At 42.1% G+C, this 24,278-nt stretch overlaps 1 protein-coding gene across 6 annotated transcripts in view; it reads left to right on the top strand.

Annotated features, from left to right (window-relative positions):
- Kiaa2012 (KIAA2012 ortholog) overlaps nt 1-24,278 on the top strand; it is a 147,314-nt gene that overhangs the window by 33,361 nt on the left and 89,675 nt on the right. For 5 of the 6 annotated variants that reach the window (XM_021263620.2, XM_021263622.2, XM_013074449.3 and 2 more), the window contains 5 exons: nt 1,155-1,338; nt 1,949-2,091; nt 4,513-4,681; nt 15,220-15,366; nt 19,148-19,315. In XM_021263620.2, coding sequence (XP_021119279.2) covers nt 1,155-1,338; nt 1,949-2,091; nt 4,513-4,681; nt 15,220-15,366; nt 19,148-19,315 — 811 coding nt within the window. The remainder of the gene's footprint in view (nt 1-1,154; nt 1,339-1,948; nt 2,092-4,512; nt 4,682-15,219; nt 15,367-19,147; nt 19,316-24,278) is intronic. The other variant, XM_021263623.2, reaches the window with a different exon arrangement.

Raw genomic sequence — 24,278 nt, 5'->3', positions numbered from 1 at the left:
GTTAAGAGTAGGAAATATTTATTGAGAGGATAGCTTCTGAGAGAAAGGGTCCCGAATGGATAGCCGAGGACCCCACTTTAAAAGGAAGTTTTATGGTACAAAAACCACATGGGTACAATGTGAGTTAAAGCTATGATCAACCAGTAAGTTTACAAGTATAGTTGCTTAGGTAATAGTGATCCAAGAGGGAAACAAGTCACATAACAAGTACATATGGAAAGAACAAAGACTTTTGCTAGAAAGTAATGGGTTGGGAGGTCTTGGTCACCCACCGGGGTGACTGATGTCTGTCTAGACTTCATTAGGCCAGGTGTTAGCATATATGTGCTGCCGAAGTGAGCAAAAAACCAAGTGTTACTGTTTATCTTGTCCTTTGGGAAAGTATGCAGGCCTGGTCATTTCATCTTTATCTTGAGGCCTAGTCTCCAATGAACACATCTCTGGCCACAGTTGTAATGTGTTTTACCTTTGTCCAGAATCTCTCAAGGGCCTAGCCCTATCTGACTGTCTGTAATATTTCTGCCTAACTTAGCTGTCTGTAATAGTCTGAGTCCTGCTTCTTACTAATTGTGATAAACTTATCCAAGACCTAACTAGCTTTGAGCCTGAATGAGCCCTTCTGTAAAATGGAGCTTTAATCATATTTATCTCATAAAGTAACCATGAGGATTAAATGAGTTAAATTTTAGAAATGCTCTCTAAACTCTAAGGTGTGTGATAATCGTTGTTCAGAACAACCTAGACAATATCTGTTCCCATCTTGAATGAAGTTGTTTTGATATTGAAGGTCACATGCCAAGGGTAAGAGAGAAGGGAAGAGGACCACATGATAGAGGAGGAGAGAGGAGAGATGCTTTTTATGATGGATAAATGCAATGATCCAAGCACTTGATTTTTATTTTTAAAATTTTTTAAATAAAATATTGTATGTTAGGTATAGTTATCTGTCATTCTTTCTATCATTAATCATAAAATATTTTCTAGTAATAAGCAACATCAGAGATCTTGCTATTATAGCCCTGTCTTCTCAGCCTGCAGAGGAAATTTCATCCCTAGAACCATGAGTTTAGCCACAAGACTGACGCTTACAGGAACCTGCTCTCTGCTCCTTTGTGACTGCCTGTTTACAGCTCTGTGTGTATGTCGTTCCCTAGGACACATCAATAGAGAGTCACCTTCCTGTTCACGCTTCAGAGGAAAGCCACAATGAAAAGACACAGCAAACCTCCAGGAAGGCACTCAGATGTGCCCACATAGGTCCCTCTTGGCTTCTGGGTGACAAATCCAACATTATACCTTACGGAGGCGCCTTCCCCAGTCGGAAGACAGACCTAAGCAGTAAGAACCAAATGTCTCATTCATTGATGAGGGTGAACCTCATGGTGTATAGTTCATCTGAGAGCACAAGCGTGCTGACAGGGACTTCCTTAAGCTACTCACCTTAGAAAGTAACCAGAGTCCAGTTGAATATGAGACTGAGATTCTCACAGGTTCCTATTTGCCTAGTGTTTCACCAGGCAAATTTTGCAATCAGAATGCCTGGTTTCAAATTATTTCCCATTTATTAACTATAATCTTGAGCAAATCATTTAATTTTGCTGAGGTTCTGTTTCCCCCGCTGTGGAATGGGGACAATAATACCAATACATGACTACTATAGGGATGAAGTAACACAATGCATATAAAACGCTACATAATTCTCTTCTCATATTTAATGCACAATACCTATTGGGTGTTATTGTTATTCTCTCCCTCCTCTGTCTCAGCCAGTAAGAACCCAACCCAGATGATGAGACTGGGCTCCCTAACCCTGCTCAGCAAGGCCACAGCCATCTCAGTTCCTGATTTCCTTCCCTTCATTAACCAAAAAGTGATAAAAGTTGTAAGTCAACTATCCATCCCCATTCCTGCAACTAAGAAGTGTCTCATACCCATCCTGTTTCTACAGACAAACAAGGGACCGAGAAACTCTACAAGGCTAGAGGCAGCCACCTGTTACAAGAGCCTCCTGCTGAAAGATGCCTGTTCCCTTCAGTAGTGTCTGTCACTGCCTCAGAGCATAACACCCCTGGGGAAGCAAAGGAAAAAAAGGTGTGCGTGTGTGTGTGTGTGTGTGTGTGTGTGTGTGTGTGTGTGTGTTTAATCCCAAACTAGAAATGAGGTGATTCACAAGGATGTCTCAACAGAGAACTGGCCTCTCCAGCTTCTGAGCTCACCAGTGGAGCTGGAATAGAATCAGAGCCATTTAATGTTAAAAATCACAAGGGACAAGGAATGTCAGTTATACTGTAAAGCATACACTATCACCACTGTCTCCAAAGGCAACAGAATCCTTTGTTCTCCTGAGGGTTTGAGATTTTCTGTAAACATGGAAGGACAGAATCTGAGCTGCTAAGCAGTTGACCCTTTCAAACTCAAAATGTTGGCTAACTTGAATCCAGCAACAGTGCACTATTAAAGGTCTGTCACCTCTGCACATGTAGGTTAGAGTTTGCAAGTTTATCAGCCCTCTTCAGAAGTCAGATCACCTTCTTTCTTAAGAGATGTCCTTTGCTATCTTCAGCCTGCTTCGAAATTCTACGTAGTCATGGGTTGTAGGGTGGTTTGGTGGCACCAGGGCTGAATGGGAGTTCACAGGCCTGCTGGATGCTCTGCCTCATAGCAGCTGTGTGACAGTGAACAGGTCACGCAAGCCTGCCACTCCATAGTAACCTTACTGTGTGCCTGGAGGAAGATGCCAACCTCAAATGGCTGATGGAAGAATGAAAAACAACAGTGTACCTTTAGGAAAGAATTCTATGTCCACTACCAAAATGTTAATCAGTTGTGAGGATTCCGGTCACCTGAAGTGCCCCTGAAAGAGCTATAGGCACTCTGGCAGTCTTGGTGCCAATGAGGGAAGTTGTTTTCAGTCTGTTCAGGATTTTCTTAGATTTCCTGTGTCTCAGCTGATCTAAACTTTTCCATCCACACCAGAAGGGCCTCGTCTTAGCTGGTTCCTTTGGACCAGGAATAAACAGCAAGCCTGAGCCTCACCCCCACATACCCAGAGTTACCACAGACCTAAGGCAAGCCCTGGATATCATAGGTAACCAGGTGCTTCCTTCAACCCCTGTGTCTGCTTAACAGAGGGAAGCAATATTCTCCAATATAGTATATTAAAACTCTGAGAATAAAGAATATTAAGTCTTGTCAGCCATACTTCACACAAATAGTTCGAGTTTCCACTCAGATTTCTCAATATGATCCTTGTCAAACAAAATGCACAAGGTCAGTATTTAAAACAGGGCTGTTGGTGGGCAGCCGACACCTGGACAGTTAAGATCTCGAGAAACATAAAGATCCTATGTGCCTGTGTTTGGTTAATCATTTTCTTAATGTCTCAAAGTTATAAATATCACCCTGCACAAATTGGGTAGAACTTCCATCCTCAATCAACTCTAAGCATGTAGAATGCTTATGTATGCCTTTTATCATTTTTTTGAGTACAGAGAAAATGAGAATGTTTTCATTTTTCCTCCTATGAAATCAAACTCTCTGAAACTCAGCACTATACACACTTCACAGAGCCAAGTTCGTATGTTAGAAGTTGCAAACTGAAAAGTGAAATTTTCAACAACTTCTAAATAACTGGAAACAGAAGGCTCTAATTACTACCCTTTTTGTGTCTCTATCCTGTATGTGTGTAAATATATATGTTTACGTGAGTGTGTTTGGCAGGGACAGAAAACAACTGGGCTAAATTATCCCCAGCTATGTTCATGTTACAGAAGTATGAAGGACTTTAGATTTTTCTCCTAGGACCCAGCTAAGGTTATTAAACTCCAACGAAAGAAGAGTCCAAAAAGAAAAAAAAAACTATCGTAACTACATGTACAAAGTCATTTAACCCTCCGAATCACTTTTGGAGGTAGGAACTATGATTATTTCTATTACATAGAGGAAGAAATGGAGGCTGTGAGAAGTTATGTAAGGTAAGCAAACACAAATGCAAATTCTTGCTTCCTGCCCCTTCTTACCTGATCCGTTGCACAGTCAAATGTCCTTGCTTTTTCTCTACAACATAAGCATAGATTTCTCCTTTTTGGTGTAGAGAACTCAGTTATATCATCTCAGTCCCATTTCATTTTCCCTAGTCATAAAAGAAAGACTATCCTCTCAAAGACTCAAAAGTTACTCATGGTTTTTGTGGGATTTTTTGGTAAAAGGGATTGAACTCAGGACCTTGCGCTTGCGAGGCAGGCAGCGGCACCCCTGAGCTAAATCCCCGGCCCTCTGTTGATGATTCTCAGAGGAATCAGAGGCAGGAATAATGGGCATATGTTGAGTTCCCAAGAGCCAAGTGAGGCAGTACCACTAAAGGCAGGGACTCAGCACCCAGCTTGGTTAGTTTTGCTTCTCCCAGCAGCTCCTGGTGCAAGAAATACAATAAAATACAATATCTTTTGCTCCCTGCAGGCAGCAGGGTTGGATACCTGCCATGTTGATTTTTTGTGTTTAAATTTTCTTCAGGCACCAAAGGCTTTGAAATTCCCTCCTATTTTGGAACAGCCACCCAGAGTCCTTGACCCCCTGAGGAGCCAATTTAAAGCCAATGAACCTCCAACTGAGCTCTTCATCATTCCAATGGAGATTCATTTCCACACTCCACACCCCCCAAAGGAAAAAGCCTGCAGAAGAGGTAGGTCCCCTGTGGATGCGTGTTTCTGAGAGAGCCAGGCAAGCCAGAAAGGAATGAGATTTGAGGTGATGCCAATTCAACCCACTCCTAAATCATGGCTGAGCTAGTTCACAGTCATCTCCTTCAGAGAATTTTCTTAAAGAAGGAAAATCTAGAAATAGGTCTCTTCTGGTTATATTCAATTCAATTTTCATTATCAATTCAATATCTATTGAGCCCTTCATTAAACAGTGCATTTTGCTAAACTATAGAAAGAAAGGAAGCCAGGCATACATGCCAATAAATTCCATATGCCCTTGGTGCTATAAAGATGAAGGCTTTTCAGGTTTTAAAAAAGTTAAATACAAGGTATGATCAAAATACACAATGAATGTTTTAAATTTTTATTACAGTAAAAGACATGTTGCCCTTAATCCCTCTCAAATATTCCTCCTCTCTTTGAGTTACTTATCCCACCCATCATTCTTGCCACTTTCTGAAACAGTTCTAGAAGTCCTCTTTCACTAGTAACTTTAGGTCTGATAAAAAATGTAGTAAATGCTGCTGTCACATGCTATCCAAAGGAAAAGTGGGCTCTTAAAAACAGGATGGTCTGTCCTTGTGCACCTTATTCACCAAATCTGGTACTGTGTGACTTCTGGCTCATCCTCAAAGTCAAAAGGACCATGAAAGATATATGTTTTGAATTGGTGAAGCAGTCACAAAAGTACAACTAAAGACTTGAAAAAGGACTTCCAGATCTGCTTCAGAAAGTGGCAAGAATGATAAGTGTGTTTAAAGTGTCTTGAAAGGGATTAATGGCAATATGACTTTTACTGTAAGATATTTTTAAAAATTTAAACATTCACCATATTTTTAGATCATACTTTGTACAGTAAAAAACAAGTCAACTGACTTTGAAATTTTTAAAAAACTGGCTAAAAGGAGCAGAGAAATAAGTGTTCGCAGACACCTGGTATGAAAGTTCTGATGTAAGTAAACACTTGATTTAGCTGAGTTTCTTGGACCCAATGTAAAAAGAATTTTTGGATGTTTTAACCTTCATTTCATAAAAGGAAGATAAAGAATTATCTACAGTGTCATTTTCCTGATTTAAAAAAAAATTTTTTATTAGTATATATCTTCAATACATAATGATTACATTCATCATGGGGAGCTGGTACATGTACATGACACATCTTAATTCTTTTTCATCCCCTTTTCCTCCCTTATCTCCCCCCATCTCCATCTCTTAGTCCCCATCATATGTGCAGAAGATCTATCTCCCTGTTTCCTATCATCTATCTTTTATTTTGCTCTGTAAGTTATGTACACTTTGGGTTTTTCACATAAAAGAAACCATGTGATAGTTAAGCTTGTGTGACTGATTTATTTCACTTAACATTGTAATCTCAAGGTGTTTCCAACTTATTGGAGTATAGATTTTCCAAGTAGTTACTAATAACCTTCTGGATTTTGGCAGTGTCCATTGTAATTTTGTCTTTTTTATTTCTAATGGCATTGATTTGTGTCTTCTTGTTTTCAGTGAGATTAGCCAAAGGTTTATCTATTTTGTTTATTCTTCTGAAAAACCAACTCTTTGATTCATTGATTGTTTTATTTTTTAGTCTCAATTTCATTAATTTCTGCTCTGATCCTTATAATTTCCTTCCTTGCACTAGCTTTGGATTTGGATTGTTCTTGTTTTTCCAGGACCTTGAGTTACATCCCTAGATTATTTATTTGGTCTCACTCTGTTTTTGTGTTGTGGTCATTCACAACTATTAACTTCCCTCTTAGGACTGCTTTCATTGTGTCCCACAGGCTCTGGTATGTTGTAGCATTATCATTTGATTCTAAGAACTATCTAATTCCTTCCTTGATTTCTTCTGTGACCCACTGAGTATTCAAGAGTGTATTGTTTAATTTCCATGTGTTTGCATAATTTCTATGGTTTCTTTTGTCATTGATTTCTAATTTTATTATGCTATAATCTAAAAATATGCATAGGAGAATTTTGATTCTTTTGTATTTACTTAAGCATGCTTTATGGACTAGAATGTTGTCTACTTTGGATAAAGTTCCATGTGCTGCTGAGAAGAAAGTGTACTTTGTTGTTAGGCGGAACACTCTGTAGATGTTTATTAAGTCCATTTGTTCAATGGTGTGGTTCAACTCTGATATTTCTTTGTTGATTTTTATATACTTGACCTATTTGTGATAGTGAGGTATTCAGTTCCTCCACTATAATTGTGTTGAGGTTTATCTCATTTTTTTTTTTTTGAAACAGGGTTTCACTATGTGGTTCAGACTGGCCCTGAACTCACTGTGTAGCCCAGGCTGGTCTCAAACTCACAATAATCCTCTTGCCTCAGCCTCCCAAATGCTGGGATTGCAGGCATGTGTCACATGCCCTGCTTTATCTGATTTTTTGTGTCTATTAGTAAAGTTTGTTTTATGAAGCTGGGTGCACCAATGCTTAGTGCATATAAGTTTATAGTAGCTATCTCATCCTGTTGAATTGTTTCCTTACCCAATATTTAGTGACCTTCTTAGTCTCTTCTGATCAGTTTTGGTTTCAAGTCTACTTTGCCTGAAAATAAGATAGCTACTCCTTGTTTTCAGGTTCCCATCACATGGGATATTTTTTCCATCCTTTGATTTTTATTTTTTTATTTTTTATTATTTATTTGGTACTGGGGATCGAAATCTGGTCCTTGCACTTGCTCAGCAGGTGGCGAAACCACTGAGCTAAATCCCTGGCCTGAGTTTTAGTCTATGCATTTTTTTTTATTAAATGTGTTTCTTGTACACAGCATACCATTAGATTTTACTTTTTGATCCAATCTGATAATCTGTGTCTTTTGATTGGGGAGTTGAGTCTATTCACATTAAAACTTATCAATGAAAGACACTGACTTATTCCTGACATTGCATTATTTTCCCGTTTGATTTTTTTCATTCCTCCCTTCTCCTTAACTACTCACCCTACCTGGTGTATTCATTTCATTAGACTCTTTGACAGTGTTTGCTTCATTGTCTCATTCTAGTACATCCTTGAGAATTTTTTTGGAGTGATGATTTGGTGGTCATAAATTTCTTTCTTTCTTTCTTTCTTTCTTTCTTTCTTTCTTTTTTTTTGGCACCAGGGATCAAACTTGGGACCTTGCGCTTGAAACCACTGAGCTAAATCCCCGGCCCTGGTGGTCATGAATTTCTTAAAGTGCTCTTTGTCATGTAAAGACCTTATTTTTCCATCAATTTTGAAAGATATTTTTGCAGGATATATCAGTTGGGGGTTGGAAATTGTTTTCTTAGAGCTTGAAACACCTTACTCCAAGCTCCTGGCCTTTAATGTTTGTGTTGAGAAGTCATTTGTAATTCTAATGGGTTTACCTTTATAAATGATTTGTAGCTTTTCTTTAACAGCTTTTAAGATTTTTGTCCTTGTGTTGGACTCTGGGTTTTTGACTATGATGTATTCTGGAGTCTTTTTCTGATCATGGCTATTTGGGGTTCTGTGTGCTTCATATATCTGTATGTTGAATTCTTTTCCCAGATCTGTAAAGCTTTCTGATATTATTTCTGAAAACAGGTTTTTTATGACATTTGTACTGTTTCCTTATTTTTCACTAGTTCCACTTAATCTTAGATTAGTCTTCTTTGCAACATCGAGAAGCTGTTGGAACATTTTCTGTGTCCTCTTGTTGTTTTTACGGTATCTCTAAGTATATGATCACCTGCATTCATTAACCCATCTTCAAATTCTGACACGTTGTCCTTACACTGGTCACGTCTGCTGCCCATACTTTCAATAACATTTTTTGTTTGCTGGTTTTCTATTTGATACCTTTTCATGGACTCTAATTCTGTGTTAAACTGGTCATTCATGTTTTGTATAGTTTTGTTTAGCCCAGTTAGCTTTTTATTAGTGTTTTCTGTAAGTTCACTGATTACTTTATTAAACTCATTATCTGATTAGGTATATCATCTTTGAGCTTGCTGAGCCCTTATCGATCTGGGGTTTTTTGTCCCTTTTTTTATCATTTTATATAATTCAGCTGTTTGGCTTTTGAGTTCCTCCCCATTAATGTTCCATGGATCACTTTTGGGAGTTTTGAGTTTTTGTTGCCTTGTCTCCTCATGTTCCTAATGGGGGGCCAGTGCACACTGAGGTTTGAGGGTCAAGTATAGTGGAAAGATTTTTTTTTTTGGTATCAAGGATAGAAGTCAGGACTTTGCGCTTGCCAGGCAGGCAGTAAAAGATTTTTTGAAAGTATGGAGATGTCTTTAGAGAGTGTCTGCTTTTCAGTAATGCACTCTAGACAAGGTCTCTGCCTCTGTCCCAAGATCTAATCACTTTCATCAATTTGGGATGGAGGATCCAGCATAATTGACCCAGCACACAGTCCTCCAGAAATGAACTGCAGTATTGTTAATGACACAAAGACAAACCAGATATTGCTATACAGTAAAAACCAATCTGGGGCCGGGGATTTAACTCAGTGGTTCCGCTGCTTGCCTCGCAAGTGCAAGGTCCAGAGTTCGATCCCTGGTATCAAAAAAAAAAAAAAAAGACAAACTGGATATTGATATAAGAACCTATAAAAGCTACCACTGTACCAACCTTAACCATAGAACAGAGATCTATAATTATAACATAAATACAAAGACAAACCAAATATTTACATACAATAAATATCTACCAAATACAACAGCTACAATACCATTAACAATAGAAAAGAATTGAACAGTAATAGCAGAGTCAACTAAATGTCTAAAGATTAATAAAACAATAGTAAAGATAAGTAAAAGATAAGTAAAACTTAACTAGTAAAGATGGGGTAGGGGAAGGGGAAATGATAGACGTGAAGATGAGAAAGTGAGATCCTATTAAGGAGTAAATGAAAATTAATAGAATTAGAGAAAAGTGACAGAAAAGAACAAACATGAAAAAGTAAAAAGAAAAAAACAGAAAGCAAAAAAAAAGAAAAGAAAAAACCAAACTCCCAAAAGCTAATGAACAAGGAGAAGGAGAAGAGGAAGAAGAAACCAAAAGGAGTTCAAAAACTTCCTCTACATGTTTAATGAGTGGTTTCTTTCCAGAGTGTACAATATTGGAATCTACTAGATATGGGGGAGGTATAGTGAGTCACCGCTAAGACTTATTTTCTTTCCACACTCACAGTTTTGTGTGTCAATGCTGAATCCTGACCCACCTTTCCCTTGGGCATGGTCAATGGCTTCCCCTCTAGGGCTATAGTCACTCCAGCAACTCCCTGCTTCCAAATTCTTCTATGTGCCTAATTCATAGCTTTTTCTGCCTAGCTTTATGTCCTGTGGGTTTGTGAGATGTCCCACCTTACTCCAACGGTCCCTCTGTCCATACACCCAAGGTTATGGCCCATACTGAGGCATAAGCTTGCTTATGTTGGTAGATGGAAAAAACAAACAGATCATTAAGCTCTGTGTTGAACATAGACATCCAAGCAGGGATTTAGGCAGACCACTGGACTTGCTTCCAGCACTTTCAGAACCAGCCCCCTCTGAAAACCACACATTACTGGGCTGGATTTTTACCATAGAGGCTGGAGCCCCAGTGTCTTTCCTGGCCTGAGTTTAAACTTTTTAAGAGTCTGTGTCTAACCCATGGCCTCCCCACAGTTGTCTCTTGTGGACATCTTTTACCCAGTCACTATGGTAGGGTGAAACCAGAAATCCTGTAGTTATTCTGCAGTTCTGTAGTTATTCTGCAGCTTAGTCTTAAACAATTAGCCCTTTCCCAAAATGTCTCCTAATGGACTAAGGATGTAGCTCAGTGGTACTGTGCCCACCTGGCAAGTGCAAGGGAGTTTGATCCCCAGTACTGGGGGAAAAAAGCTCCTGATTAAATCCTCTCAGATATGGCAGGTGCTGCACTGGAGTCACTTTCAGAGTAAAACCTCACAATGCTTTTACCATTTCCAATAGCTATGGGGTTCTCTTGGGGCTAGTGCTGCCGACCTCATCCATTGTTTTTCCCTGAAGCTGCCGACCCTCTCTGGGCTCATCTTGTGTCAGAAGTCAGGTTCCCCATTTCTTGGAGCCAGGATCAACTTTCCAGACTGCTTTGTTCCTTTCTCTGCATTGTGCTTCATTTCTCCAGCTTTTCTGTAGTTGCTAGTTTTCTTGTCAGCTCCCTCCTGGTTCCTGGAGATGCACTTCTTTTTTTCTCTTCACCAAGTTGTTGTTTTCCAGGTGTCTCCATTCCCAGGTCCCAGAGATTTTGCTATCAGTCTCTCCATTTTCCTGATTTTGCATTACATTATTATGTAACTGGACAATGACCTCTACAACCCTTGTAAGGGTAGAGATTTGGTGCTTCTAAATAAAGTTTGAAGACAATATGTGCCAGAAAGAACCAACTCAGGACTTAGGAAGGCATTTTGGAGGTGGCTCTTGGGTGACCTATCATCCTGTGTCACAAAGAGAAATTCTTTCTGACCTTTCTAAATCATTCTATAGTACCCTTGCACAAAACAGGTGCTTGCTTTGAGACCTCACTAGATAGTCTCAGGGAAAAGATGCCTCCAATTTTGAGGTCTGAACTTTCTAGAAACTTTATCAGAAACCACCACTGATTTCTTAGAGAACTTTGACTCCTGGGACTTCATATAGGCAGCCATTTTGTTCTAAGGTTCCTGGAAATTCTCATTATGGTGATAAAAGCAGCATGGTACTGGCAAAGAAACAGACCTGAGGACCAGTGGAACAGATTAGAAGATGCAGAAACAACGCCAAACACACTCAGCCATCTCATCTTCGATAAGGGAGCCAAACACCCTCACTGGAGGCAAGATAGCCTCTTTAATAAATGGTGCTGGAAAAATTGGGTTTCAACTTGCCAAAGATTAAAACTAGACCTGTATCTCTCACCATGCACTAAACTAAAATCAAAATGGATTAAAGATCTATATATTAAAATATAAATGCTGAACTGGCTGGAACAGAGGTTAGGTAGAACCCTTGAAGACATCGGTGTAAGAAAAGATTTTATGAACAAAACCTCAGTTGCCCGTGAACTAGCACAAACAATCAACAAGTGGGCTCTCTTCTTATTAAAAAGCTTCTGCACAGCAAGAGAAACCACCAGCAGTGTGAAGAGACAACCCACGATGTGGGAAAAAATCTTCACCTGCTCTTCCTCAGACAAAGGTCTACTATCTCGAATCTATAAAGAACTTAAAAAGATCAGACCTCCAAATTTAAAGACCCAATCTGAAAATGGGCATCTGAAATGAACAGACATTTCTCAGACAAAGAAGTAGAAATAGCAAATAAGCATATGAAAAAATGTTCAACATCACTGGTCATTCGAGAGATGCAAATGAAAACAACACTGAGATTCCACCTCACTCCAGAAAGAATGACTGCTATCGTGAAATCAACCAACAACAAATGCTGGCCAGGGCTGTGGGGAAAGTGGAACCCTGCTCCACTGCTGGTGGGAGTGTAGACTGGTGCAACCACTGTGGAAGTCAGTATGGAGATACCTCAAAGAACTGGAAGTCTCATTTGACCCCGCTATTCCCCTGCTGGGGATCTTCCCCAAAGAATTAAAAGAATCATACCACAGTGATATATGTGCGCCCATGTTCATAGCAGCAGTTTGTGATAGCTAAAACTTGGAAACAGCCCAAATGCCCATCAACTGGAGACTGGATAAAGACAATGTGGTTTTTTTTATACAATGGAGTACTACTCAGCCATAAAAAATGAGAAATTAGAGACATTTATAGGTAAATGGATGCACATTGAGGTGATACTCTTAAGTGAGGGGTCAAGGATTTAGCTCAGTGGTTTCGCCACCTGCTGCACAAGCACAAGGACCCGAGTTTGATCCCCGGTACCAAAAAAAAAAAAAGCACAGTGTGAGATACTCTTAAGTGAAATAAATAGGACACACATGTATAAATACCAAATAGTTTCTCTGGTGTGAGAAACTGAAAGTGTAAATAAGGACTAAAAGGTGTAATAGGTAATGTGAAATAGGAAGAAAAGGGGCAAAGGGGAAGGGGAAGTGGGAGGGGTAGGGGAAAGGAAAGAAGGGAATGGAATTAATATGAGAAAATGGAAAAATGGAAACAAAATCTTTGTAAATAGGGAGGGATGGAAGTGTTGAAGGGAGGGCTGGGCAAGGGTGAAAAATAAGAACCAAGAGAGATTATGTTAAGGTGAAAATTTCCAATGATGAATGTCATTATATTGTATACCTAAAATGTATCAATGATTAGAATGAATAATCGATAATGCAAAATAGGAAGAAAAGGTCCAAAGGGGTAGGGGTAGTAGGAGGGGCAGGGGAAAGGAAAGAAGGGAAAGGAAAAATGATGAGAAATGGAAAAAATGGAAATAAAATCTTTGTAAATAGGGAAGGGTGCGGGGTGGTGAAGGGAGGGCTAGGAATGGGGAAAAAATAAGAACCAAGATGCATTATGTAAAGGTACAAGTTCCCAATGAGAAATGTAAATGTGTTGTATACCTACAATGTACCAATAAAAGAATTTAAGTAATTAAAAAAAAAAAAAAGAAATTCTCACTATGAAGAAGAATGTCCAACTATTGAGTATGAGACCACTCAATGCAAGGGGGCAAAAGAGAGCTGTCTAGGGTGATGAAAATGACTAAATCTTGGTTGGTTGTGTGAATAAATCTATTTGTCAAAATTCATTGAATTGCATTCTTAAGATCCTTACATTCTGCTTTATGTACTTTTTAACTTTTCAAAAAAAATTACTCAGCTCCTTAAAACAACAACAGTGACAACACATTTTTTAATGTAGGTCTTATTTTCCAAGTATGGTGAAGACAGGAGATCAGGAGACAATTGTGCTGAAAATATAATTTGTTACCCCCAGTTCCAAGAAAAGGAGCATGTCATCCCACGCAGGAGGCAAAAGGGGGGTGGGTATGGTCAGAACCTTTACTGTGGTTTTTGTAGTAGGAAAGCAGGGCAAATAGGCTAAGCAGATTGAGGATTGACTAGTTTGAATATTGAGGTGGGCTCTAGGGTATTGAGGTGGCTATCCCTAATTGTCTGGTACTGGCCCTGGGGTGATCATAGCGGGGGTTAGTTGTCCATGCATATGATTGCTCAATAAAGGAAGTAATTAGAGGTTAGGAACTCTGAGTTGGTTGCCTTGGACATGACAAGTATTCTCACTGGCAAGTCATTTAGTATCTCTAGAAATTGGTTTGCCATGGGAAGGACAATCAATAGGCCCAGGTGTTGAAACATCAAACAAAAAGACATACTTGAAATGACTATTCACAAGAGTGGGTCAAATCTGATTGTTTTCCACAATAATACTGACAGGTATGTTGGGAAGACCACCAGGCCAGATTCTTAAAACTATTGCAGAGAGTGAGCTTGTCAGCACACGGCCACGTGAAAAACAAGAATAAAGCATAAAGGCAGTGAATCTACCAGGTCCTTCCTTCTTCTACATGTCAGTGAGGACTCTTACAAGTGTCAGAAGCCTACCTTAAACCATGTTAGGAAGGAAGGAGAGAAGAGACGGAGGGAGGGAGAGAGGGAAAGGTAGCAGAGAGGGAAAAGAGTTAGCTCATACAAGAATCAGCTAACTCCAAGACCAGTTGAATGCAGACCTCAGAAAATATCATCTGGTGCCCATCAACAGAAAAATTCCTAAAGGAAAAGTGGCATCCATATACAATGGAATATTATTCAGCCATACAGAGGAATTAAATCTTGTCATTTGCGAAAAAAAATGTGTGGAATTAGACACCTAATGCTAAGTGAAATAAGTCAGACACAGAACATTAAATATTCCATGGTTTCTCTTGTATGAGAAACATAAAATATAAGTAATAAATGAGTAAAATAAAGGAGAGATGGTAGGAAATAAGAAGGCAGACTTTTAGCAGATGGGAATGGGGCCTGGGGAGGGGAGAGGTAAGGAAAAGAGGGATAAAGGGATCGGAAATGATTAAGATATGTTGCACACATGTACTAGTTTTTCAAAATGAATATTACTGTAATGTATTGCAAACATACATGATAAAAGAAAATCTCATTGGGCAGCACTTGGCTAAATCTCTCAGCTCTATGAGCCTCTCCTCCTCATGACTCTTTTTTTTTTGGTACGGGTGATCAAACTCAGGACCTTGCACTTTACAGCCAGGTTCGGTGCCACTGAGCTACATCCCCAGCCCTCCCATAACTCTTACCATGTGCCACATAGATGCCTTCCTACAGCTTCATGCTGACTCATGACCTGCTCAGCTCAGCAAAAAGGATTTGCCTCTTGAAAGTTTCTGCCAAAGTGCCAAGCATGCTCTGATTGGCCAGGCCTTAGTCACCTTCCCACTATGGAAGCAATCATGTGGCTAGGGCAATAGAGGTCCTTTCAAAATCCAGGCTTCAGGCATATGCCCATCCCGTGAGACAGGAAACCTACACAGCCTCACCCAGACCACACACTATGAGCAGTGGGGGGATGAGTCCCCATCCAAAAAGAGAGACACAACTCCAATTTGGCTTTCTCTTTGCCTCCTAGGTGCTCCACATCCTGAGTCAGAACCAGAAGCAGAAGTGGCCAGGCCTTTATGGGGTCCTCCCCTGAAGCACACATCCTCCAAAAGGCCCAGGGCCATCAGAGTCCGTCTCCCAGTGCACCTGAGCAGACAAACTCCCTCACCCCCAGGTAGCTCCTGCCTCCCACCAGCATCCCACAGGGATCTGTCTGAAGGGAAGGGGGCAAGACATACAGGGGCCCTCAGCTAGGAAGCAGGAGGCCAGAAGGGAGGTCAGCTCATCCCAGCCATGAGAAGATGCCTCTTGCTCAGGCAGCAAGCTGCCTTACCAAAGTGCTTCAGCACAACTGACTCTGTATCTAGCTTGCAAATTTTCTCACTGAATCATCCCCTGTTGTTTTCTGGTTACAGATTTAATATGGCACCAAATTCACTAAAAAATTGCTGCAAGCTTTATAGTTAATCTTGTTTTTAAGCAATGAAATTTCCTATCTAATCTCTTTATGAATATATGTTGATTTATTTAAAAGTCATAATATCGATGAAATGCTTTACTCCAATTTTTTGAAGCATCCTATGGTCTTTTGAAATTATACAATGGGTTCATCTACATTCATATTTTAATGTGCGATGTAGGTTGGAAGTAATATGGGCCATATTTAGGTAGCTCTCAGTTTTCAGAAAACTGAGCCTCCTTTCTGAAAGACACAGGCAAAGCAACCAGGTAGCAGATTTCCAGTGATCTCTGACCAGAGGTACTAGAAGCAGAAAGACACATGTCAGCTAATACGAAGTTCTCCCTCCCTGCCAAGCACTGATCTTGGGTTTTTTGTTTGTTTGTCTTATTTGTTGGGGGGTGCTAGGGGTTGAACCAAGGCCTAGGACACACTAGGCAAGAACTGTACTACTGAATTATATCCAAGCCCTTTTTTATTTTTTATCTTGAAACAGAATCTAAGTCAGTAAATTGCCCAGACTGGGCTTGAACTTTCTGCCTCAGACCCTCAGAGTGCTAAGATTACAGTCAAGTACCAACACAATCAGCCTGTTTGTTTGTTTGTTTGTTTGTTTGTTTGTTTCAGGGTCTCACTAAGTTCCCCAGTATATCCTGGAACTTGACATTTTCCTGTCTCAGCCTCCCAAGTACCTGGCACAGGCATATGCCACCACACCCAGCTCTGATCTTGTTTTGAATATATATTATCTTAGCTACTCCTCACAACAATCCTATGCTCATTTTGCAGTTCAGAAAGCAGGAGCCCTGAGAGATAAGTCCAACATGGCCTTTCTGGGACTAGAGATCAGCCTTTCTGGTGCAGGAATCCCAGCTTTTCAGACGCTGTGGCAAATTGCCTCAGACAGAATAAACACAGCAATGCTCCAGGGCAGGGTGTTCTTGAAATTCACAGCTTTTTTTTGTTTTTTGTTTTGTTTTTTTGTACCAGGGATGAACTCAGGACCTTGTACTTGGGAGGCAGGCATTAATTCGCAGTTTTGAAACTATCCTTTGGTTAATTATTTGGGCACAAGTCTTATCTCTAATCTATCTCTCAAGTGAGTGTTAATCATCCTCAAGGCACTGAGGTTTCCTTTTTCAAAAACCCCAAATGGTTCCAAAAAAACAAAACAAACAAAAACCCCAAATGGGCAGTGGTCACTCTGTGCACACCAGGTAAGAAGGCAGCATTACCCCGTGGGACACCATGTCAGATGCAGAGCCAAAGCCCTCAAGGTGGTGATGGTGGGAGTGAACCTCGTCTTCAGTGTTGCTCATTGTGGGCTCCCCCACACACCCCCGCTCTTTGAGCTGCTTCTACCACGGCTGAGGATCTACAGCTTGCCCATCTCCTGCCATCCTGCCAAGTGGAAGCTGGTTTAATAAATCTCTGATTTGTGACTGGGGATTAGTTCCAAGTGCAATCTACCCTGGCAGGAACTGCACAAGGAAAGTATGAGAAGAGGCACATCTTCCAGGCATTCAGTCTCCCTGAGGTCCCTGGTGCCTGGATGTTTAGAGCTGTCTAGTGGCCACAGAGGAGGCACAAGCCCATTGCTTGCTTAGCCCTGAATTGTTCCACCTTAATAGTACCAGAATGAAACCAGCCTTCATGTCTGCACGTATAGACATGCACACTTTATTTCACCATTGAGCTAAGAGTAAGACAATAGTTTCTTACTCACAGACATTGTAAGAGAGTAAGACATTTGGTCACTTATCAGCACATATTGCCTAAGAGCAATATGTTAATCTTAACTACAATTATCACTCTAGCATGCCTGTAATACAATCTTCTAATGTATAGTCCTTTTTTTTGAGACAGGGTCTCACTGTGCAATTCAGGCTGACCTTGAATTCAGTAGATAGCCCAGCCTGGCCTCAAACTCATGACAATCCTCCTGCCTCATCTTCCCAAATGCTGGAATTATAGGTGTGCACCACCACACCTGGCTTCATTTTCAAATTTCTCTAATTTCACCAATAAAGTTCCATATCATTTTTTCCAATCCAGAATCAACTCAGGGTCATTAATTGCTTTTAGTTGCCACTTTAGACTCTATTAATGTAGAAAAGTTCTCTAGGCTTGTACGTTTGATTGTTTGTTTGTTTGAGACAGAGTCTCACTATGTAGTTCAGGTTGGCCTTGAACTTGGGGCAATCCTCCTACCTCAGCCTGAGAGCTGGGATTACAGGAATGCACCACCAGAGACATTGACATTTTTTTAAGAAGATAGCCCAATAGCTTAACAGAATCACCCCTCAATTTGTCTGTTTCTGGTAATAAGATTCTAATCAAACATTTTTGGCTAGTATATCACATAGGTAATGTGATGTCCTTCTTGGCATATTTTATCAAGGGACACAAAATGTCACTTTGTTCCATTATAGGTAATGTTAAATTTCATTATTTGGTTAAAGGTGCTGTTTGCCAAATTTGCCTGCTGTAAAGATACTTTTCCCCTTCTTAATAAATAGTCAGTGATATTTTGAGACTGTATGCAAAGCCAGTTTAAATCCAAATAACAATAGTTGTGTAGAATATGAAATAATAAAGACCACACCCTCAATAAGAGGAAGTGTGTGCCTCACTCCCTTGGGCTCCTGATTTCAATCTTGCTAGAGCAGAATCTGCTGGTTTGAAAAGAGAACAGGGGCAGAGGGTACAATGTGCTTGGAGGGTTTTGTCCACGTCCTGACTGCCCCACTGGAGGATAATAGAGTTGGTTCTCCAAGTTCTGCATCCACAGATTCAACCAACCAAGAATCAAACTAAATTGCATCTGCACTGAACAGTTATATACTTTTTTTCTTGTCATTATTCTCTCTTAACAATACAGTGTCACAACTATTTTCATAGCATTTACATTATATTTGGTATTATAAGTCCTCTAGAGATGATTTAGAATATACTAGAGGATGTATGTAGGTTATATGCAAGTACTACACCATTTTGTAAGAGAGACTTGGGCGTCTGAGGACTTGGGTATCTACGGGGTGTCTGGAGCCAGTCCCTTGAGGAGGGAATGTGATCATGGGCTCCTACCTAGCAGAATTGCTTTGTGGTCAGAAATCTGTATCCAGTCATCTCTAAAGCAGGGGCCTCCCAAAGCAGAGCCCACAGACTGGGCATGGAGGAAGTTTGTAACCTCTTTTACCTTATTTCTAGCTCAGACTCTCATCCATGAGAAGAGAATGACAACCACCAGTCCTCAGTTCCTCCTAGTTCTGGGCAACTCCCCACATGACTTTCCCACAAGCAATTTCATCTTGGCCATAAGATATATTTGCTCGCTTCTTCTTAGCTGGACTGCAAAAAAGGAACAAACCTGAGAATGAATGAATATACCATCCTCAACTCTGGGGACTCACACCAAGTTAGGAAAGAAATTCACTCTCCTACCTGCTCATTTAGAAGTTTTCTCACTCATATCTTTTTCCCCTTTGCTTTGAAGATGAGAATGCCCTATCCGAGGATACAGCCCCACCACTGGGCCTTCTGCCTCCAATTACAGGAAGAAAAGGTCTGGGAAGTCAGGAAAGCCTGGGCAGCCTGGGGACGTCAGGCTGCAGCCAGGTCCCCACAAGTCCCTGGAATGTGCAGGCACCACCAGCAGGACAAGGTAACCATCCCTGGGGTGCATGGGGTCCCCCTCCCAAGTGCTTTCGTGTGGTTCACGTCCAGGATCACATGGCAGACATGATGTAAACCGTTCATTGGAAATGAGAGACCGGCAGTGTTTCCAATGACAATGTCAGTGGGATTAATGTTCTCGCTGCAGGTTTTAAGGGTTTGCCGCATCCACACACACTGCCAGCGGTGTGGTGCTTTTCTCTCCCTGGCAGCAGCACGAAGTGACACACAGCTGGGGAAGACACCACTGGAGTCAGAACCCAGCCTTCACCCTCCTGGGCAGGGGAGCCTGGGTACCCAGCCCGCTGGAAATGTCCCCAGAGAGTCATTTCCAGCTCGAGGCCAGGCCAAACCCAAGGCCTTATCACAGAGGGGAAAGAACCTCCATGTCTCCTGGCAGTGAGCCGAGGCAGGGCAGGGCCATACCTCCTGTGACTCAGCCTCCCTCGAAGTCTCAGGTGAAGGAGCTGACAGTCAAGGAGGGACGAGAGTGCTTATCTGAGAGCACAGTGCGCACAGGGCGGCAGGCAGCAGCCGCCACAGGGCCCATGGGGACTTTGATCTGAAGGGAGCTCTTAATGTAGTGATTGCTGAGAGTCCAAATTGCCCCTGAAACTCCCAAGGGAGGCACCGTGCTGGAGAAAGACAGGCTGCTCTCCAGAAAGGGCAGCCCAGTCAGCCACTGTCCTGCAAGAGCTCTGGATGGAGGAGCTGGCAAGGGGGGGGGGCAGATTGTGTGAGGAAGGAGGCATCTCTGTTCACAGCAGAGTCACACTCGGGCTGTGAGAAGCTCACACTCAGCAAGGATGTGGAAGCTAAGAGCCCACAGGCAGATACAAGGAGTAGACCTTTCATTCCACGCACACTGCGGGACAAAACCCTCTGTTTAAATCAGTCAGCTTCTCCCCACTCCATCCTCCCCCATCTCTCCTTAAAGCAGATATGGTGGAATTCTTGTAAGCATAAATTAAATATTTAGATCAATAACCCCATTCTGTTTGCAGCTTCTCTGTTTAAAGCCAAGATGATCAAAATCGAATTCCCTCCTCTCCTCCTCCCAACATTCTCTCCCTCTCCCCAAAGGCACCGTTCACACTCACAAACCATGAGTTGGAGCCTTGCTTTTTCTGCCCCAACCCTTTGCACTGTAAGGCAGCGACACTCTTCTAATTCTGACGTCATACCGGCACAGTCCCCAAGGTAATCCTGGAGTCCCGCAGACAGGAACCAATCATGGCAGACAGGCACACACCTACTCTCTGATATCCTCCTAACGGGACACTGATTAGAACAGAATGCCAGGGCTGTGGCTGACAAGATGGCAGCCTGAAGTCTCTAGTGTGTACCTGAGGTGCGCATGTGTGTAAGAGCACATGTGTCTCTGAATGGGTAGTTGTAACATGTATATTTGTTTATAAGCCCATGTGAGTCCATGTATATGTGTGCAACTGTGCAAGCCTATCAATGCATGCAGGCCTATGAATGTCTATGTGTGTCAGTGTTTGTGTATGAGACATACGTGTACATACTAGTGTATGTGCACAGCTATGCATGTCTGTGGTTATACACACATGCATGTATATGAGACTGTACATATACATACATGTATGCACATATAAGTGCTTGTACCTCTGTATGAAGATATGTATATCTGTGTTGTATGCATGTATATCATGCCGGGGCAAGGTGCCTTTTAGCATCCACTCTAGCTAGTGGCTTGTCCTACTCCTGGCCCCTTTGCCTTGGAAATGGAGAAGGTAACATATGAAATATATACTAAATGTATTTGATTTCTATGCCTGGTCTCTATCACAGAGCTAAAACCCATAGAATTTCCAGGGTGACAGGAGTGTCTTTTCTTATTCATAGGGAGCTCCTTAGATAACAACTGAGTTTATACTGAGGTGACTTAAGGTACGACTCTTAGATGGGCCAGGGATTGAGCTTAGTGGTGCCACCACCTGCCTCGCGAGTGCAAGGTACCGAGTTCGATCCTCAGTACTGGAAAAAAAAAAGACTTAGATAGGGCTCAAGTCCGGGCCAGTCCTCAGAAGGACTAAAGGACTGGGGGATAAAAGGGTTGGACCTCCCAGCCCCACTCATGGTCTCCAGGAAGAGGGGAGGAGAACAATGGAGATCAAGCTCTGCAGAGGTGCTGGGGGTGGCAGCCCCAAAGAGAGCCTGGCAGTGCTACACATCCAACTCCTAGACTTCCGGCTGTCCATCTCTGTCCTGTATAAAATCCTCACAAACCAGCAAATTTCAGCGTTTCTCTGAATTCTGTGAGCCATCCTAACAAACTAGTCAACTCAAAGAGAGTCATAGAAACCCCAGTTTCTAGTCAGTTGGTCTGGAGCACAGGCCACACACTGGGACTTGTGATCAGCCTCAGAAGTGGGAGCAGTCTTGTGGGACTGAGCCCCAGCCGTGGAACACTAGCACTGTCTCCAGGCGGATAATTCAGAACTGGATTGAAGTACAGGATACTGCACTGCAATGTGCTAGATTTGCTTGATGGGGGAATCCTCTACACATTCTGTCACAGAAGTGTTTTACACTGAGTGTGAGGACAGTGGGGGGAAAGTGGGGTTTCTTTAAGCCTTTATAGTCATTTATAGAAATGCCTTCATCTTTACAAGTACCTGAGAAAAATATAGCTTCCTTCCCCTCCGTCCCTAAGCCCCTGAGTCACTAAGCTGTTCCTGTACTTGGTCCCAGGGTATGGCTGTACCTGCTGAACATCCAGAGGCATCTAGTGCACAGGGAAAGTAGACCAAGCGTCACCAAGCCCTGTGCCTAGGGCCTGGGCTGCACACACCTGCAGAACGGGTTCCTTTTCCATCACGCCAGGCAACCCCAGCAGCCTCATCCAGCCTCTGGAATGCTAGGGCGGCTGCCCTTTCCAAACTCTCCCAAAGGCACGGTCCATCCCATCATGACCTCCATAGAGGAAGGCTTGCTCTTTGCCCTCTAGGCTCCTGAGCACACCAGCATCCAGGTGCCTGTGCCCACAGGGGTAAGGGAACCTCCCTCCCCTGTGCCAGTGCTAACATTGCCATGCTTGTGCTTATTTCCAAGAAGATTCCAGAGATCCCACACTGGGATCCTTTCTGTTGGGTCCAGATGGAGAAAACACCTGCCTGTCCCTCCTAGGGCTCTCTAGAACTGAAGCTCTTCCCTCTGGTGAAGGGAAGATAACACATTCTAGGTCAGCCTTGTTTTTGAAGGGAAAATTTTACTGGCAGCTCCCAAAATTTCCTAGCAGCAGAGACGCATTAAAAACAGATGCAAGGCAGCCAGCGTCTCCCTCTCACCGACACAGAGGTGCTTCTGTAGCTCAGACACAATAACCTTATGTTTCCATAACAAGTCCACTCTTGCTGGGGCATCTGGAGAGAGTGGTTCAGTAGAATGGCTTGCAAGAGGTCTAGTGTGCTACTCTGATGCCCGGATGAGTGTGATAAAGCCTTTTTGGTATTTGCCCAAACTAAACACTGCCTGTGCTCCTCTTTCCAACCACTCTCTGAGGTGGAGGAGGCTAATTGGTAATCCAATCAGGTATCCTCATTACGTGCATCGGTGTGTTGCTGTGAATCATCTGGCAGCTAGAAAGACAGTTTCCAAACCCCCTTCTGGCACGTTAACTTTTTGGAAAAGAGATGCTGGCTCTGGGCAAAGCCATTTTGCAAAGGAAAAAAATGAAGTTGAGGGTGATGAGTGTCAACCACCCAGAAACCATCCTAATGAACACACATGAGCTGCACAACCAGCAGCCCCTTGAAGAGGGAGATTAAAAGTGGTGTTCATTTGGCAGGTGATATCTCAACTGGCTTCACAAAAAGACCCTAAATCCGGAGCTAGGAGACTCGAGGATCCCTGGCCTGTCCTTTGTGTGAAGGACGACTCTGGGTCAATCCTGCATCCTCCCTGAGTCCGTGATTCTTCATCTGAGGTGAAAAGCTCAACTCCTCCACTGAGAAATCCCTGGGCCACTTCACGGCTGGTGTCTGTTCTTATTGAAGCAGCCACCTTGTACATGGGTTTCAAAAAATATAGAATGTGTTTGGTTCCAAATTCAGTGTCAAAGAGTCTATCCCCTACCAGGTTACACCAGGAGCTGAGTATAAAAATATCTTGATTCTGGATTGGTGGGAGCAGGAGTGAGACAGCTGGAGGGATCTGTTGGTGCAGCACAGCTGGCACAACAGCTGGAAAGCAAATGCAATTCTGTTCAACTGCTGCACATTTGTCTACTCTGTCCCAGAAGAAATAGTTTCCCTTTTGGTAAAACAAAAGCCAAAAGCATGAAAAGAAATATCCAGGCTTTAAATTCATTGTCACCATTGTGGATCTGATGCATTTCAGTATTCCCCGCACCTAAAGCAGTCCCTGACACATACACACAGCATCACAGGAAATGTTCATTGAAAATCTTTCAATAACTTCAGAGAGAAATAAATGAAACTTAGGCTGAATAAATGAAGAGCTGTCTTCCATCTTGTCCCAATGACAATATATTCAATCCTCCTTCCTCTCAAAAAGACATTCACTGCCAGGTGGGGTGGTGCATGTCTATGATCCTAACATTCAGAAGGCTGAAGCAGGAGGATCACCACAAGTTTGAGGTCAGCCTGGGCTACATAGCAAGACCTTGTCTTTAAAAGGAAAAGGCATTCACTTTGTGAATGAATGAATTGATCAGTCAGTCAGTGAGTCACTATCCTCTCTCCAGCCTTCCCTCCATAAACAGTTGCTTGACCTTTGGTCTTGGTGGAGATTAGATGGTGCCCAGGAAGGTAGGGAAAGATCTTAAACCCACTTCTCCCTATGAGGTCCATAGAATAGGTCTAGCATTCTAAGAGTATTAATAGGAAAGTGTTTCTTTCAGTTTTTGAAGCAATATCCTGAGAAAGCTTTTTACTACAGCTACACCTGACTCTACAGCCCAGCTC

The sequence above is a fragment of the Heterocephalus glaber genome, unplaced genomic scaffold (genome assembly GCF_053883595.1).
Source record: "Heterocephalus glaber isolate CG9 unplaced genomic scaffold, H.glaber_assembly_v1.0 deba00000621, whole genome shotgun sequence".
Classification (NCBI taxonomy): Eukaryota; Metazoa; Chordata; class Mammalia; order Rodentia; family Bathyergidae; genus Heterocephalus; species Heterocephalus glaber.
Note: the sequence above shows the minus strand (reverse complement) of the source record. Positions and strands in the feature narration are given on the sequence as shown.